Below are 17,064 nucleotides of genomic sequence, written 5' to 3' on the forward strand. Positions count from 1 at the left end.
AAGCATATTATAATGCTGGTGTTTCCAAGCCAGCAGAGAAACATATGTGCAACATATTGGGTTATTTCTCAGCTTGTCCTTGGTCTTGAGGTCCATGCCCTAAACGCACCACCAAAGAGCCATCCAGGTCCAGGAGGGGGCATCCTAATCTAGTCTCCAAACCAATTCAACGGACGTCTTTCATTGTGGAACAGTAGAAGTTCTGCTCTTGTAAATGAACAAGCTCCCCACCTTGCCTCAAAGGGAGAGCCCAGACACCCTTCAAAGGAAGCTCATTTCAACATTTGACCACAAAGCCAAGATAAGTCAGTAAATCAGTAATCCAAATTCATTTGTGTAGTTTCCCCCCCCCCTCCGCAGACAGGATTAACTGGATTTAACTTTCATTTCATATACATAAGCTGGCTCCACCTCAGGCAGCCAGCATTATTAAAAATCAAAATGCATAATGTAGTCTAACTCAGAGCCCAGAATAAATTAAGTAGTTGTGGAATTGTTCCAGGGTGGAATTATTGTACAGCATCTTTAATGATTTTTGTTAAACAAAGTTGCACCTTAGCCATACTTTTCTGCTAGCCATCAACAAGCTTCTGGCAAGATATTTGATCACTGTTTTTGGTAGAATTAGTGCAGTGAATTTTGTTGATTTCCTCACACCAACCCCGCTTTTAAGCATAGTTCACAAATTTCCAGCGGGACTGAGGTTTACTTTGGGAAGGCCGTTCCAGAAGCTTAATTTTAGCCTGCTTTTTCCGTTCCCATAGGACTGTTGTCCTATGGGAAAGCTAGACCCAACTGTGTCTAGCTTTTGAGTTGAGGTGAAGTAGAAGAATGTGGAGGTAGGCCTAGTTCTTTGCACTTTGTGAAATGAACTAGTTCAACTGACAGCAAAACAGCTCCAGAGAATGAACCACCATCATTTACATTTGGTACCCTACAGTGTTTTTATATTTGAAAGTCTCACCTCTGCTCCTCCAAACATACCTCTTGTAATTGTGGCCAAATCGGTCAGACTTTCTCTTGCCTGACAATCCATTTTTTTCTCCAGAAGGCATTTGACTTGTTCATGTGGTCAGCGTCACATTTCAGTCAAGCTTGAAGGTGTTGATTTTGGAGTGGCTGCGTCTTTCAGCACCCTCTCCGTCTACAGATATGTAAAACTGTCTTCGCTGTGGACCGTGACACTGTGTTTCAACAGTTTCCAGTTCATGGCAGGCATGAGCCCAGGTGCTTCTTGGGTTGTTTCTAACATCTTAACCAATTTTTTTCTCATCTGAGGATGACAATTTTGGTCTTCCTCCAGTCCTTGGCGATTACGTACAGCTGTTTGAAGTGAAATCTTGGAATATGCAGTTATTTTGAAGTGGTTCCGAAATACCTTTGCCTCTTCTATGTAATTTTCTTTCTTATTTTCACTGAGTTCCTTGGACTTTTCTATTGTTATGAGAATTGGTCAATCCAATGTGTGCTGTCAAATAAATCCTTTATATGCTGGCAAAGAGAAACTACCAGATGTAGTCGATTGTGATTACCAATGAGAACTTAATAGGCCATGGCCAGTTACTAGATGCTGTAGAACCTTCAAACACCACTTATTAAAATACATGGTGAGTGCATTTATATATTTAAGGCTGTATGTCTATTTTTGATCCAGTGTGGATTAGAAAAAGCAAAAATAGATTAAAAATTTTCACCCAATTTTTGTTTTTAAAAATAATTAAAGTTGTATGCAGTACAATCATTTAAAGCCCAATTCAAATTTCAAAGATAATCTAAAATTTAGCATATGTGAACAATGTAGAAGGTTAAAGTTCACAGTGATAAGTCGCACACTCTTCAGTGTAGAAAACAGATGAAAAGCAAAATATTCCACGATGGCGGGGATTATTTTTGAAAGAATGAGGATTATTCACAGCGCTGCAGCTTAAACAGTGGATTAGGCAGGGTTCGTATGACTTTAATGTCGACTCACAAAAATAATGAACAAATAAATAAATAAATAAATGTGTGTCCCCTCCCCTTTAATCCAGTCCGCCGTGGCTGTGTCGGAGACGGTCTGCTCCAGTGTCTCCTCTGGTCCGGCTAGCATTAGCTGTCTGACCTGCTTGGCTCCGAAGCAAATTTTAGCGATTGCATATGTTTTACTTTGAGGCTGGATAGCATTAACACTAAAACCCGGATGGTAACCACAAAGACATAACTGGAACGGGTGACCGTCAATGCAAAGAAAAAGGGTGAGCCTAAAGAAGTAACGTTAGCAGAAACTGACGGTAGCTGCTACTCGGCTAACTTAGCTTAGACATGTTAACACTGCAGTGACTCATATTTAACTGCACAGCTCAATACTCCAACTCATAACTTCTTAAACTAAAAGACAGTAGGATTCGTTAGCTGTTAAGCTCTTTAAGAGTATTTTTTTAGGAGGGAAATGCTACCCTTAATCCAGTGTTATGAGAAAGTGATTGATTGAACACCTTTAATTTACAACCTAATGCTAACTAGCGATTGTCAGTGGACGCTGAGATCTGCTTTGCTGTTTATTAAACCAGAGGAAATCTTATGCAAGCTAACCACACGGGTTTAAGATTAGGGGTTAATCTTGCCTAACCTGTTGAGTATATTGTTGTAACAATAGCTCTCTGTTTTGGGGGTGACTTTGTCAGGGAATATAAGATAAGATAAGATAACCTTTATTAGTCCCACACGTGGGAAATTTGTTTTGTCACAGCAGGAAGTGGACAGTGCAAAAGTTATGACGCAAAAATTAGAATACAATAAGAATAAATACAGTACACAGCTGTACAGAATAGAATAAAATAATATACTATATACAGTAGAATAAAATAGAATAAAAATATACAATAAGATAAAAATAGAATACGAATGCTATATACAACTGAGTAAAAATACAACGATGCCAGAAAAGATTATTGCACTTAGTGTTATTGCACATGTGTGGATGTGTGTGTTTGTTCAGTTAAAGTCTTTGTTGTGGAGTCTGACAGCAGTGGGGAGGAAAGACCTGCGAAATCTCTCCATCCCACACCGTGGGTGCCGCAGTCTCCCACTGAAGGAGCTGCTCAGTGCTGTCACAGTCTGCTGCATGGGGTGGGAGACGTTGTCCAACAGGGATGACAGCTTAGCCGCCATTCTCCTGTCACTCACCACCTCCACTGGGTCCAGAGGGCATCCTAGAACAGAGCTGGCCCTTCGGATCACCCTGTTCAGTCTCTTCCTGTCCCCAGCAGAGATGCTGCCGCCCCAGCAGACCACACCATAAAAGATAGCAGAAGCCACCACAGAGTCATAGAAGGTCTTCAGGAGTGGGCCCTCCACCCCAAACGACCTGAGTCTCCGCAGCAGGTACAGCCTGCTCTGCCCTTTCCTGTAGAGGGCGTCTGAGTTATGAGTCCAGTCCAGTCTGTTGTTCAGATGAACACCAAGGTACCTGTAGCTGTCCACAGCCTCAATGTCCATACCCTGGATGTTCAGTGGTTGCAGTGGAGAATGCTTGTGCCTGCGGAAGTCTACCACCAGCTCCTTGGTTTTACTGGCATTGATCTGGAGGTAGTTCAGCTGGCACCAGTCCACAAAGTCTTGAGTCAGTCCTCTGTACTCCTTGTCGTCCCCATCAGTGATGAGGCCGACTATTGCAGAGTCATCAGAGAATTTCTGCAGGAAGCACTGGGTGGAATTGTGGGAGAAGTCTGCAGTGTAGATGGTGAAGAGGAACGGAGCCAGAACCGTTCCCTGTGGGGCCCCCGCACTGCAGACGACCCTGTCCGACACACAGCCCTGAGTCCTCACATACTGTGGTCGGTCGGTGAGGTAGTCCAGGATCCAGGTAGTGAGGTGATGGTCCACTCCAGAGTTCTCCAGCTTGTCCTTCAGAACCGAGGGAAGAATGGTGTTGAAGGCACTGGAGAAATCAAAGAACATGATTCTCACAGTGCTTCCAGCGGTCTCCAGGTGAGCGAGGGAACGATGTAGGAGGTGAATGACGGCATCATCCGCTCCAATGCCAGGCTGGTAGGCAAACTGAAGTGGGTCCAGTGATGAGCTTGTTAGGCGCCGAAGCTGAGCCAGGACCAACCGCTCCAGGGTCTTCATCAGGTGGGATGTCAGAGCCACCAGCCTGTAGCTGTTGAGGTCCTTGGGGCGTGAAGTCTTTGGCACTGGTACAACACAGGAGGTTTTCCAGAGCTGTGGGACTCTTCCCAACCTCAGGCTCAGGTTGAAGAGGTGCTCCATCACCCCACACAGTTGGTCCGCGCAGGACCTGACGACCCTCGAGCTGATGCCATCTGGGCCCGCTGCCTTCTTGCCATTAATCCTCCTCAGTTCCCTCCTAACCTGGGTGGTTGAGAGAGACAGGCTGGAGCCTTGTGTTGAGTGTGTATTGGATGCTGTTGTTGGGGGTGGGGAGGAGTGAGCAGGGTGAATAGAGGAGGTGTGAAGTGTCTGAGGTGTCAGAGGTGGAACAGCAGCAGTGGGGGTGGGTGAGTCTGCAGCCGATGTTGTAGACTGTCTCATGGTTGAATCAAATCTGTTGAAGAAATGATTCAGTTCATTTGCCCACCTCACATCCCTCCCAGGCAGAGAGTTCTGCTGTTTGTGGCCTGAGATGGTTCTGAGGCCTCTCCAGACTTCACCAACGTTGTTTTGCTGAAGCTGGTTCTCCATCTTCTGCCTGTAGCTGTCCTTCCCATTCCTTATAGGTCCCCTCAACTCTCTCTGCACCCTTTTCAACTCCTCTTTGGATTTGAAGGCCCTCCTCTTCTGCTTGAGGACAGCTTTAATTTCTGGGGTAATCCAAGGTTTGTTGTTGGAGAAACACCGTACAGTCCTGGTAGGTACGGTGTTATCCACACAGAAATTAATATAGTCAGTAATGCATGTAGTAAGGCTGTCGATGTCCTCTCCATGGTCGTCACAGATCACCTCCCACACAGTCGACTCAAAACAGTCCTTAAGAGCCTCCTCGCTCTCCTCTGACCATCTCTGCACTGTGCGGGTGGCTGGTGGCACCCTGCGCACTAAGGGCTCATACACAGGGACAAGGTGCACCAGGTTGTGGTCAGATTTGCCCAGGGGAGGGAGAGGTGATGAACTGTATGCCTCTTCAGCATTGGCATACAGTAAGTCCAGTGTTTTATTGTCTCTGGTTGAGCAGGTCACATACTGGGTGAAGGTGGGCAGTGTGGAGTCCAAAGAGGCATGATTGAAGTCCCCTGATATTATGAGAAGGGCTCTCGGAGATTGTGTTTGCAGTCTGCTGACCACTGAGTGGAGAGTGTCACAGGCTGCATCCGCGTTGGCCGAGGGGGGGACATACGCTGTTATTGCGATAACATGCGAGAATTCCCGGGGCAGATAGTACAGACGCATGCTAACGGCTAACAGCTCAATGTCTCTGCTGCAGAGTTGTTCTTTCACAGTGATGTGCCCAGGGTTACACCATCTGTCGTTCACAAAAACTGCCAGTCCCCCTCCTTTCCTCTTACCGCTCTCTCTCGTCCTGTCCGCTCGCAGCATCTGAAATCCCGGTAGTGTCACGCTTGTGTCCGGAGTTAGCGGTGTTAGCCACGACTCCGTTAGCATCATGATGCTACATTGCCGGTACTCCCTCTGTGACCAGGTTAGCGACGTGAGCTCATCCATCTTATTGGGCAAAGATCTTACGTTTCCAATGATTACAGAAGGAAGAGATGGTCGATAACGTCTCCTTCTCGGGCGACGGCGCTCCTTCCCAGCACGACACCCCCGTCTTTTCCTCCTCAGCTCGCTGGGAATGTCGGGTCTGTCCGCCGGCAGTACCGCTGCGGGAGGCAGCGCTAACAGCTGATCCTTAGTTATAAAAAATTACGAGAAGAAAAGATAAGAAAGAAAGAAACTCAGAATGAGCAGAGCTGCTATAACAGGCTGCCGCACATGGGGGGCGCCGGAAACAAAGGTGGAAGAAATTTGTGCAGATTTGTGCATTTCTGTTAAGTAAGATGGTGCAGCTGAAATGGCCAATTTAATAATCACTAAACAGTCCCTACAATGTGATATTTACTACTTCATCCCCACAGATCCATGGCAAAGTGGCTGAAGGACTACCTGAACTTTGGCAGCAGGCGTGATCCTCCACAACCCCCGAGACCAGATTACAGCGAGAGCGAGATTTTGAGGGCCTACAGAGCTCAGAAGGAGCTAGATTTTGAGGACCCGTACCAGCACACTGATAAGGAGCATCAGAATGGTGGTTTCGGCTCCTGTAATGCCACTGTGAGCCTTCCCTCTTTCCCTGCATTTGGTTCAGCGCTGCCTAATGGTGTAGAGGTATGACTTGGACTCCTTTTTTTACAGTCATGCGCACATGCAGCTTATGTTCCCTCCTCAAAAAAGCCATGTGTCCCTACATAAATTGCCTCACAATGACCACTTTTAAATGCACATGCTCCAAAAAAGATATGCGCCTGTTTGGGTGATGTTCGATTCATTATCTAATGTGTTCTCTATCCATGTCTTACATTTAGGTAAAACTTGTGTCTCCAAAACACAGACTGATTAAAGTGGACTCTCAGGAATTTGGTCGCTGTAAAGTCCCTCTGAGCCCTGTGACTGTTCAGGAGGAACCTGTAAGCATTGTTATTTCAGACAATCACAATCTCAAAACACTGAGGTCCAATGTCATTGCATTTAATTTGTGTAATTCGCTTTGTTTCTATCCCCCCCACTAAGGTGGTTCCCTCTGCCCCAGCAGCGTCAGAGGCCGACGCAGATTACTCGGATCCTTTTGACGCACATCCACACCCAAGAGCCAGAACAAACTGGGAGCCCAAATCTGCACCAGCAGACTGCTGCAGTTACATGGAGCCATTTGAGGCCCAGCGAATCATTTCAGGTTTCCTCTACATAAAAGTTGATACTTGTATATGGTGAAATACTTACCGTACCATAAATAATTCACATTTATTGTGCATTTTATTGAGGTACAAGTGTTTTGGGAAGAAATACTTACCCAATTCTTAGGAGGGGTAAAGGTGAAAAGTTTTCACCTTCTATGTTTCCTGTGCAGAACTACAGCACAACATGATGGCCAACCGGTCTGGGAGTGGAGATGGCAGTCAGCTATATGACAACCCATATGAGGAGAGGACTCGGTACCACCATCGAGCTGGTCCGCCTCAGAAGGTTGAGGGTGGGGTGATAGACAGCAAGGAGAGCAGGCTGCCTCAGGATGACGAGAGGCCAGCTGATGAATACGACCAGCCGTGGGAGTGGAAGAAGGACAACATCTCTAAAGCCCTAGCAGGTAAATTGGGGATTTCCTGGTATCTGTCAGTGCGCCCCAGGGCGGCTGTGACTACAATGTAGCTTGCCATCACCAGTGTGTGAATGTGTGTGTGAATGGGTGGATGACTGGATGTGTAAAGCGCTTTGGGGTCCTTAGGGACTAGTAAAGCGCTATACAAATACAGGCCATTTATTACAGTTCTGTAACTACTTGTCTTTGACGTATCATTTTCTCTCTGTGTGCCCATAGTTCAGTTTGAAGGGACTGAAAGAGAGCGATCACGAGGTCACACAGAACAGTCCAGGCTTACCATGACAGGCGCCACATCAGAGGCAACTACACTCCGTCTTGTAGGTGACACTCCTTCGCTCTTGGGAGAGAGGGTGGATCCATCTCTGCCGCTGGAGAAGCAAGTGTAAGTTGAGATTCACAGTCTTAACCTGATGTTGGCTCTACTAGTTTTCTTTTTCTTTTTTTTTATTCTACTTCCAAAAAATAGCAGTCTTTCTTGCACAACATACCCTTTTACTTTCATCATGCTTCTAAGTAATTAATTGTCTTTTGTTTTTAAGTGAAGTATCTCAAAAACTTTGGGTTTTTTTGTTTGTTTGTTTGTTTTTCAAAATGGGGGGGGGGAAAGGTCATTCAAATAAACCAAAACATAAAACGGCCTTGAACTGGTTTAAGTTCAAGGCCGTTGGTCCAGACATGCATCGTCTTGCATTTAAAAAAAAAAAAAGAAAAGAAAGAAAGAAAGAAAGAAAAGAAAAGCTCGCAGGTATAGTTTGTTTTGTTAAGTTTCTTTAGATTACATGTGTGTGTGTGTGTGTGTGTGTGTGTGTGTGTGTGAGAGAGAGAGAGAGACAGAAAGTAAAAGCCAGTACTTGTTAGGCTACACAGTTTTCAGTTACTGTTGTTGTAAAGGGGAATTTTATGTACTGACAGCCATCCCAGACGAAATAAACTTCATAAAGGAAATGCCTACAACTTAACGACTTGAAAAATTCATCCCAACATTTACTTTTTTCTTTCTTTCTTTTTTTTTTTTTTTTAAATTGAAACATGCAAAACTTGGCTTAAGAACAAAGTCTGACCTGTGTGACTCTCAGAATAAATCAGAAATGGAGGCTGGAGCTTTGCATTTCCTCTCGCATTTGCATCTGCAAAACACAACCAGCCGCACTCGGCTTGGCTTATTTTCTTTTTTTATTTGATTATAAAGAAATTGTGGCGATTACTGTCACATGTTTGGTGTTGTCTTGTCTTCTGCGTTTCACATCCTAAATGTGATGGGTTACCATCAGCAACAACAAAAGGAAAACAAATATTTTAAGTTCACGCTGATATAAAGCTGGCTGATATGCACTTATGACCATTGCTGTAAACAATGTATACAATTTTGCAACTGTTTTATGAAAAGATTAATGCAGTTATGACTTTATAAAATGTTTAGCTTTGTGTTATGCTGTCCTGCTGCTTGCCTGCAGGTGGTACCATGGAGCCCTGAGCCGGGCAGAAGCAGAAAGTCTGCTGACTCTGTGCAAAGAGAGCTCCTACCTGGTGAGAAATAGCCAGACGTGCCGAAACGACTACTCTCTCTCCCTCAGGTAAACATGAGTGTCCCTGAATGCTGCGGTGTGGAGTGCATCAAAAAGAAGGAAAAAACCCTTCATGTTGTCTTACTTCAATATTACCGCACTCTGTTAAAGGGTAATTATTCCCTTGTGTACTTGGCTTTAGGCCCTTCCGAAATTTATGTGATCTGGTCCCCCACGCACCCACCCATTTGGGTATTGTTGCACATCATTTTTCTAGTTTCTCTGTTCTCACTTGGTTACAACAACCTTTTTTTTTTTTCTGGCTTTTTTTCTCTCAGCAAGTGTCTTTTTTTTTTTTTTTTTTTTTTTTTTTTAGTCTCTTTAATAACCAACATGGAAACAGCTGCTTGGAAAAGATCATAGGAATGCTGGGAATTGCTCCCAATCTCACATCTGTATTATTTTGAAGCAGTGAGCTGAAAGAGCACAGGAATTTGTTTGCACTCTGGTGCAATTTTTTTTTTTTTTTTTTTTTTTTACCAAAATATTTGTGGATTCTCTGAGCATATTATGTGCTTAAACCACTGATCAAATCAGCAAATTAGCAAAAGGGAAAAAAGAAAGTGAAATGTAGCTGCAAAATGGATGAAGGGAAACTTGAACAAACTGCTGCCAAAGCCCTGTTTTGGTAATGTGATAGAATCTGATCTAAAATATTGTTTTGATGGAAGAAAGCCAGATGTGTAAAAGCTCAAGCTGAATTTTGCGTTCAGAATAAAAAAAACGCATTTTTCAGGTGCTCGAGTTTGCTTTCATACCACATGCGTGTTGGGTTAAATAAGGGTATTTGTAGAAGGTGATGACATAACAAATACAAGGAAAAAGAGAGGTGCAGGAAAGACCTGTTTGAACTCAAGATGTTGTCTTTAATGATTGCTATCTTTACCACCAACGCACCAACAAAATTACAGGAAGACGAACCCAAGCTTCTCTAAGCGATGATTTTGGCCATTGTTTTTATCTTGGATCCCTAAACTTCACTTTGCAGAATGAATAAGTTGATATTAAAGCTAGTTCTGAGGGTGCATAGTGAGATTAATGGTACATTAATTATATCAATTAATAACCTATTCCCAATCAGATTTTCTGTTTCATAGACCCTTCACTAATACCACAGAAGGAAGCCGTGTGTGTGTGTGTGTGTGTGTGTGTGTGTGTGTGTGTGTGTGTGTGTGTGTGTGTGTGTGTGTGTGTGTGTGTGTGTGTGTGTGTGTGTGTGTGTGTGTGTGTGTGTGTGTGTGAGAGTGAGAGAGAGAGACACAGTCCCAGAGACCTGAACACATTTGGATTAAGTACCTATAAATGAGTTTAAAACACAGTATTTTTATACATCTAAGTGTGTCACATGACTCTTTACGTTAGAGGAAAAGTGAAGGATTTGTATTTATATGTTTGACACCAGTTTCAAAGTTTGACATTTAGAGATTGAGGCTCGGTTATATAAACAGTCATCAGTGATTCACAGTGAGAAGGAATAAAACTGTCGGCAATTCATACCAAAATAATAGGCACAGATGCTGACTCCTGGTTGAATGACAACTCTCCAGTTCCCTTTACAGTTTTTTGTTGTTGTTCCTGTTGAAACTTTTTAATTAAGCAAAACTGAATGGGCTGATTGTGTGCGGCCCACCCCAAGCAATGATGATAACACAATTGGAATGTTGATCTGAGACTGCAGGAATACTTTCATCACAGAAAGCTGTGTGGCGCTCCGATTGTTGTACGAAACATAACGTGACATATTTGTTCCAGGTGGCAGTTTTGATAATTATAAGGTCTTAAAACATTCTGTAATGCTCATGCACACACACAAACGCACACACACTTTCATTCTCAGTCTTTCAGTGTACTAATTAACATTCCTGTCAGGCAAGTTGAGGCTCATCTGCACTGTCTCTTTATTGTCAGGAGCTGCAAAGGCTTCATGCATATGAAGTTCACCCAGTCCCCAGACGGCCGCTACGTCCTCGGAGAGAACAGCCCTCCGTTCTCGACCATCCCCGAGGTCATCACCTACTACACGACACACAAGCTGCCAATCAGAGGAGCCGAGCACATGTCCCTGCTGTATCCTGTCCCAGTGCAGACCCTCTGACGGTGACATACACATCCTGATTTTCATGGTGCTACTGAATATATTCTTATATACATATATATTCTTAGTATTTACCTATTTCTACCTGTGTCCTACATGCTATGACACTGCCATTCTACCTGCACAGCTTGCAAGAGATTGGACCATCTGGTGCCATCTTTTCTGTTTTTACTTTAATCCCTGTATCTACACTGGCCGCTTACAAGAGAGCTCAGTGCTTAAGGAATCTGTGAAACAGTACATCACTGAAATCCCTCTATTTATCTGTCACGGACTCTTGAAAGTCAGCAATTGTTGATAATAGGATTGTTAGCTCAGTACTTTCACCTCACAGAGGAAAAAGACAAAATCTAGTCTTGAGACGGTAGAATTTATGTAATCTTGCATGGAGTTTTGTCTTTATTGCTGTCAAATGTGAAGCAGACTTAAAGAATATTATTGGTGGGGTCAGGGTGGCCTTAGCTTGTGCCAATAATCCAGTTTTTTGTTTGTTTGTTTTTTCTTGTCACATGAATTTCATGTTTTTAAACTGACAAAAGGTCAAAGTGATTGGAGCTCTGGTGTGAGGATTGAGAACTAAGTTTAAAAGGTTGGAAATGCAGTTGAAATCATGCTGTGACTACAAGCAGTATTGTTGTTATATATATATATATTTTTTTTAAGTTTTAGTTACAATTATGAACCAAACACTACATATTTAAGCCGGACCATCTCTGCGCCCTGGGGTTTTCTCTCTGCGCGTTTCAGAGGCCCGCCAATGTTACTTGATGCTGTAGCCGTTTTGCCCTGCAGTGTTCTTGGCTCCTCTTGTTAATGTGTGAACAACACAAAGTTGACTGCATCACACAATAACAGACTCCTGCAATACTAGTTTAGAGAATATTAACTACAGTATTATACTGAAAGCTTGTGGCTTTGTGAACATGATTATCAAAGAAGCTTTGGTATTTTAATGACTGTGCTATTTTATAAAATTTTAAAACCCTGTAAAAAATAAAGGTTGTGGTGTTTTCAGTTTGTCTCTGCATTCCTTTTTTTTTTTTTTTTTTTTTTTTTAAATAAATAATGTTTCATATGAGCTTCATAATGATAAATGTAATAATGTAAATTAAAATTTGGAATTGAATTAAAGGTAAGTTCAAGTTACTCCTCCAGCACACAGTTTAGCTTAGAAAATTACACACGCTTCTTTTTTCCCAGATGGAATGATGGATTTTTAAAAAAAAGAATATGGTGCACAACTTCGAATTTATTTTGGATTTTTTTCTAATCCACACAGTGTCAAAATTAAACAAGTTTAAAATGGTAGGATTCAAGGTTGTGGCTTTGGTAAGGAAATTCTGGATGTCCTGTATTGGTCTGCTTTATCAGTTTATGTGCAATTACAGTCACAGTCCTGTTGGAACCCCCAGTTGTTGTTGTTATTTTTGGGGGTTTTTTTGTTGTTGTTTTTGTTGTTGTTGTTGTTTTTTTGTTGTTGTTTTTAAAGTGCCCTTTCTCACTTTCCTGTCCCCCAGCCCATGTCTGTCCGTCTGTAACAACTGAAAATAAAAGAAATAACAACAAAGGCTGATCAAATGGGCCAATATAGCAAGGCCATGATCAATTCTGACGGCTAAAGAACCACAAGGGACAGGCAAAAAAAAACACCACCATACCTGATAGCTGTTGATGTTTGTAGGTTTGACAGCCTCACCTTGTCATTCTAGCCAGCTCAATCTTTGTCTCGTCTGACCATCAAATGTGGTCAGCTACAAATTTCAGCTGAGCTTGTGGACATTAACCGATTTCCTCTCATCTGACGATGACAGTTTGGGTCTTCCAGTCCTTTACAAAGTGGTGATACATCTGAATAACTTGTATTTATGCGCAATTGTTTGATAGTTGTACATAACTACAAAGCTTAACAATGTTTTACATGGTGGAATGTGCAGTTGTTTAGAAAGAGGCCCTTCCATCTTGTGCACAGTTTTCAGTCTTAGCTCTTCACAGAGTTCCTTGAAATTTCCCATTGTTGAGTATTGATCACTCTAGTGAGTGCTGTCAAACATTTTATACCGATGGTTTTTTTTTTTTTTTTTTTTTTTTTTTTTTTTTTTTAATATGACTGATAAGTCAGTCTCAATCACTGATGAGAAATTAATTTGCCTTGGCCAGGTCAGTTGTCTGGACTGGAGAAATGAATCCAAATTTGTGCATCTAATTCTTGTTTTTTAAAGTCTATGCTATACAGTCCTTCCAATATAGGGAAAAAATGTTAAAAGGAATCATGATATTCATGCCCATTTGGAGTTTATGTAAACAAAAATATAGTAACTAAATCTTTAGTATTTTTGCAGTTGAAGAATGAAGGAAGTATGAATGCTAGTTAAAGTTAAATGTAGGTCTTATCTCACATTGCAGCTGTTCACTGCCAATGACAAAGTGAGAAATTTATGCGAGCAGCAAGTGGGAGACGATCTCGCTTTGCCAAGCACATTCAACATAGGCAGGTGTACTGTCACCTGTTACTACAGCAACCAGCAGGTTTCGGTGTCAACACAGAAAGCTGCTACCTCAGCTGCAGGACAGGTAAGTATAGCTTTAAGGTAACTGGAAAAAGTACTGTTATATGTTAAAGCTAATTGTGTGAATTGGTTTCTATTTATAGTGTAAGCAGTTTTGGAAGGGTATAATGCACTTGGCTTTGTAATGGACGCTACAGACAAAAATTATACATAGGTATTAAAACTCGTTTTGCCTAGACAACTAATCAGGCTTGTTACACTACTTGGAAAAAGCCATTAGTCATTCCTCATGCGTTATGTTTTGCTTCCAAACTGTCAGACTTTCGGTTGTTTTTCAAAAGTGATTTCAAGCAGTAGTTGTAGTAATAAAGAAAGGGAAAAGTCGACGTAGATCTGACTCATGACCTATCAGAAACGGTCTTAGTGGAAAAGATGTCAAGAAGTTATTTTTTTTAGGAAGTGAAACGAGGAGAAAAGAATCTGAGTTTGGAATTTTTAAGCTGACAGCATCAACTGTATGTACAGTAAAGGTCATCAGGGAGGTGCAACAGTTAGTGTCTACAGCATCAGTAAAACATCTGTAGAGCTGTCATTGTTTGGCGCCATTTCAGCCAGCGTTGTTGGAGATCTTTAAAAGAACCGACTCAATTATGAACACAGGAAAGTATTGTCAGGCTTTGATCCATCATGCATTATCATGGAAAGCATGTGATTGGCAACAGCTTGATTTTTCAAGATGGTAGTGATCTCTGTCAGTGAAGTAAAAGCGTACCTGGATAGAAAAACATTATTAAAAACTATATCAACATTATTGAAGCATTGCAGGATCATCTTGATAGAAAATGGAGCAAAAGTTAGCCAACATCTAAAGAAGAGCTTTGAATACCCTTCAAGAACACTGGAGAACTATACCAAAGTAACGATCATCCTAATGCTTTTATCCAGACATTGTATCGTCATCTTTAGGCAACTAAAAGTTATGAATCCCAAGCCGCTCAAGCATTTCAGCTTCATCTGAGACTACCATTATGATAATGATCGACCAGAACTACTGACAAATGTGCTGTCTCAGATATAAAAGTATGTGGTTGTAATTGAGAAACTCTCTTTTGTTACAACTGAATCATTTTAGCAGCAAAGCGTTCTCCCAGTTGCATAAAGTGTTTCCATGGCGACTCGGATACAGCAGTTGGCTCAACCCAAACCAAACAGACTAAGATATCCAGACCGGTAGGTCTGAATCGCACCCTTTAACGAAGCTCTCTGTCTTTGTCGCCTTCTTTTTCACAAATGGGCTCTTTTCTGTTTTTCAGTCGGTCTGTTTACTGGCTGGATAAGCTTCCACCAGAAAGGAGCGGATTAACCACTAAAATTGGTCTGTGTACCAATCGTTTCCTTTTTTCTTCTCTTGGCAAACTTGATCTTTGCTGCCTTTTTGTAACACCATGCATAATTGTTATTTTGTTTTCAACAGAGTTAACCCCCCGCTGGTCGGACTTGTGCATAAGTAGAAAGTTCTACAATCAAGTCACGTAAATATAATAGACTTCTAATAAATGCGCGACCCATTTTGGGTAGTTTCTTAATAACTTTATGGGTTGTTTTTTTTTTCAGAAACATTTATGTGCTCTTATACGTACGATATGAGTCAGTTTTCTAGTTTCTTGTTCCTTTTTTTTTAAAAGTTTTTAATGTTAGATTTTCCCACAGCTTTGTCACCCTGTCCCCATTAAGATCTTATGTTGTACTAATATTATTAGCAAGATCCAGTAAACCAAGATAAGAAACTTGTTTGATTGGATTCAAGTGATGAAACTTTCATCATCAGTGTTTGCAATCAGACCTCTCAGAATTTTCTGTGTGCACATCTGCAGCAGAGTAAAGTGCAGACCTTCATGAAGCCTGAAGCTTCTGAAGCCTTCCCTTTAGAGACATAACAAGAAAACCTATTTATTGTAATTTTCTTGCCACTACACATGTCACAAACAAACACGTCAAATTAGGCAGTAGCTAAACTGTACCTGCAAGACCTTTTTTTTTTTTAAAGCTCTCTCCATCTTTATGTCCTTCCTCAGAATTTCTCCCATATGGCAGGTCAGTGAATGGGCTCTTAAGGCCGTCCCATCCAAACGGGTGTGTCATCTGGCTCAACCTCGGGCGCCTGCAGCTGGTTGGCAGCCCGCCTGCCCGTTGTCGGTCCCTGTGAGTAACACAAACTATTTCCTGAGAGAAAACGAATATGTGGTGCATTGTTAGATGACTGCTAGTTTACCATACCTGCCACAAAGTCTTTTAAACTCCACAGCCTACTGTGTTAGTTAGGCCAGAATGTCCGGTATTTAAAGCGCCAAAACTTGAAAATATATTATATAATTATATTATAACTTTCAACAGAGCCATCTTGTGTTTTTTACTGGTTTTGTATTCTGAAAGCATGAATAGGTCCAGGTGTTTTGTGGTTGGCTTTGACTTTCCCTTCAAGGAAGGTTAGGATGATCAAAGTTAATAACTTCTCTAATCCTGAGACGTGTGATTGCCTGTACATCCTTTCAACTTAATTTATCTAATTAGGCGTGGTGTGATACATTTCAATTTAAAGTGTGTGACATGACTATAAATCCATGTTTCATATGGACAGGATGAAAAATACCTGACTGACACCATTCTTCTTTGTGTTTAATAGGCTTATTTACAAATTTGATTCCAGGTAAGCACACAGACAGCTGTTGCCACTTCACGGATCTGCCAGCTCGCCCAGCCAAAGCGAAGGCAGGTTCTGGAGAAATCCAGGCACGAATCTAAACATGTACAAGTAATCCACCTGCCCTCTAAAGCATCTCCACACATAGAGCTACTCGCCAGTAAGCCTATTTTTTTCCACCATGCAATTTTCACCTGCTTGCTTCTTTGCTTGTCTAGGCTCTCAGTCACCCAGGTAAAGGTTCTCTAGAGAGCTTGAAATAAAGGCAACTGGACTTCTTTAGGTTACTGAAGTAGCTCCACTTCTTGTCCGTGGGGGTTCGTCTGAATACAAATTTGTTTTTAGAATTGAGTTGCTTTTTTTTTTTTTCTTCTTCAAGCTGTCTAGACTTTTTGCATGTGTTTAAACTTGCATTGTATTGTCTGCTAGTTGACACAATCACCTTTGTTGCCCTAGCTCCGAAGAATGACCACCCCGAGTTCAAAGGAGACCGCCCAGTGTGCTGGTCCGTTTCCAAAGCTGCAAAGAGCTACATAACCAGCCAAAGACTTCTTGATCTGTCCAGTCCTAAAGAGAGGAAGGCTCTGTATGAGGGATATGACCCATACACGATCAGCCGGGGAGCCCGATCAGCCAGCCCCTCTCCCAGAATACAACAGCTCTGTTTGCCTCTGTCTCGCAAATGCAGCTCAGAGTAAGAGCAGTGACGGCAAACACCGGTCCCCAGAGAGCTGTTGATTGTTCCATTTTCCTTGCCGAAGACTGTAATCGTGATGAAGTGTTTTCCTTGTGAAATAATGACTAAGCTTTATTTGTTCTGCTGCGCGAATAGCTATGCACATAAGTAAAAGACTACTGCAACATCTTAGTGTTTAAGCCCT

At 42.1% G+C, this 17,064-nt stretch overlaps 2 protein-coding genes across 4 annotated transcripts; both read left to right on the forward strand.

The window, feature by feature from the left end:
* Positions 1 to 2,029: 2,029 nt before the first annotated feature.
* Positions 2,030 to 11,989, forward strand: shda (Src homology 2 domain containing transforming protein D, a). The gene is made up of 8 exons (XM_085257388.1): positions 2,030 to 2,234; positions 6,075 to 6,324; positions 6,522 to 6,623; positions 6,727 to 6,889; positions 7,064 to 7,300; positions 7,532 to 7,697; positions 8,770 to 8,889; positions 10,789 to 11,989. The coding sequence occupies exons 2-8, from the start codon at positions 6,079 to 6,081 to the stop codon at positions 10,973 to 10,975; spliced, it is 1,221 nt and encodes a 406-aa protein (XP_085113514.1). The 5' UTR covers positions 2,030 to 2,234; positions 6,075 to 6,078; the 3' UTR covers positions 10,976 to 11,989.
* A 1,655-nt stretch (positions 11,990 to 13,644) lies between these two features.
* spmap2 (sperm microtubule associated protein 2) lies at positions 13,645 to 17,048 on the forward strand. 3 transcript variants are annotated; one of them, XM_085257273.1, is made up of 6 exons: positions 13,645 to 14,712; positions 14,796 to 14,857; positions 14,957 to 15,014; positions 15,558 to 15,684; positions 16,190 to 16,343; positions 16,640 to 17,048. In XM_085257273.1, exons 1-6 carry the CDS (start codon positions 14,651 to 14,653, stop codon positions 16,879 to 16,881), a joined length of 705 nt encoding a protein of 234 aa, XP_085113399.1. In that variant the 5' UTR covers positions 13,645 to 14,650; the 3' UTR covers positions 16,882 to 17,048. The 3 variants fall into 3 exon arrangements, with proteins under 3 accessions (XP_085113399.1, XP_085113398.1, XP_085113400.1); XM_085257272.1 differs by having other exon boundaries at positions 14,796 to 15,014; XM_085257274.1 differs by lacking the exons at positions 14,796 to 14,857; positions 14,957 to 15,014.
* The last annotated feature ends 16 nt before the right edge of the window (positions 17,049 to 17,064 follow it).

Source organism: Mchenga conophoros, linkage group LG19 (assembly GCF_057382185.1).
Source record: "Mchenga conophoros isolate Kocher_MC1m ecotype Shallow Benthic linkage group LG19, M_conophoros_male_GT1.1, whole genome shotgun sequence".
NCBI classification, from domain to species: Eukaryota; Metazoa; Chordata; class Actinopteri; order Cichliformes; family Cichlidae; genus Mchenga; species Mchenga conophoros.

Coding starts and splice junctions, on each gene's coding strand:
- shda (XM_085257388.1), top strand. CDS start 6,079: ATGGCAAAGTGGCTGAAGGACTACCTGAACTTTGGCAGCAGGCGTGAT. Junction 6,624..6,726: donor TGACTGTTCAGGAGGAACCT/GTAAGCATTGTT, acceptor CCCCCCACTAAG/GTGGTTCCCTCTGCCCCAGC. Junction 7,301..7,531: donor CATCTCTAAAGCCCTAGCAG/GTAAATTGGGGA, acceptor GTGTGCCCATAG/TTCAGTTTGAAGGGACTGAA.
- spmap2 (XM_085257272.1), top strand. CDS start 14,651: ATGGCGACTCGGATACAGCAGTTGGCTCAACCCAAACCAAACAGACTA. Junction 15,015..15,557: donor AAGTTCTACAATCAAGTCAC/GTAAATATAATA, acceptor GTCCTTCCTCAG/AATTTCTCCCATATGGCAGG. Junction 15,685..16,189: donor CCTGCCCGTTGTCGGTCCCT/GTGAGTAACACA, acceptor ATTTGATTCCAG/GTAAGCACACAGACAGCTGT.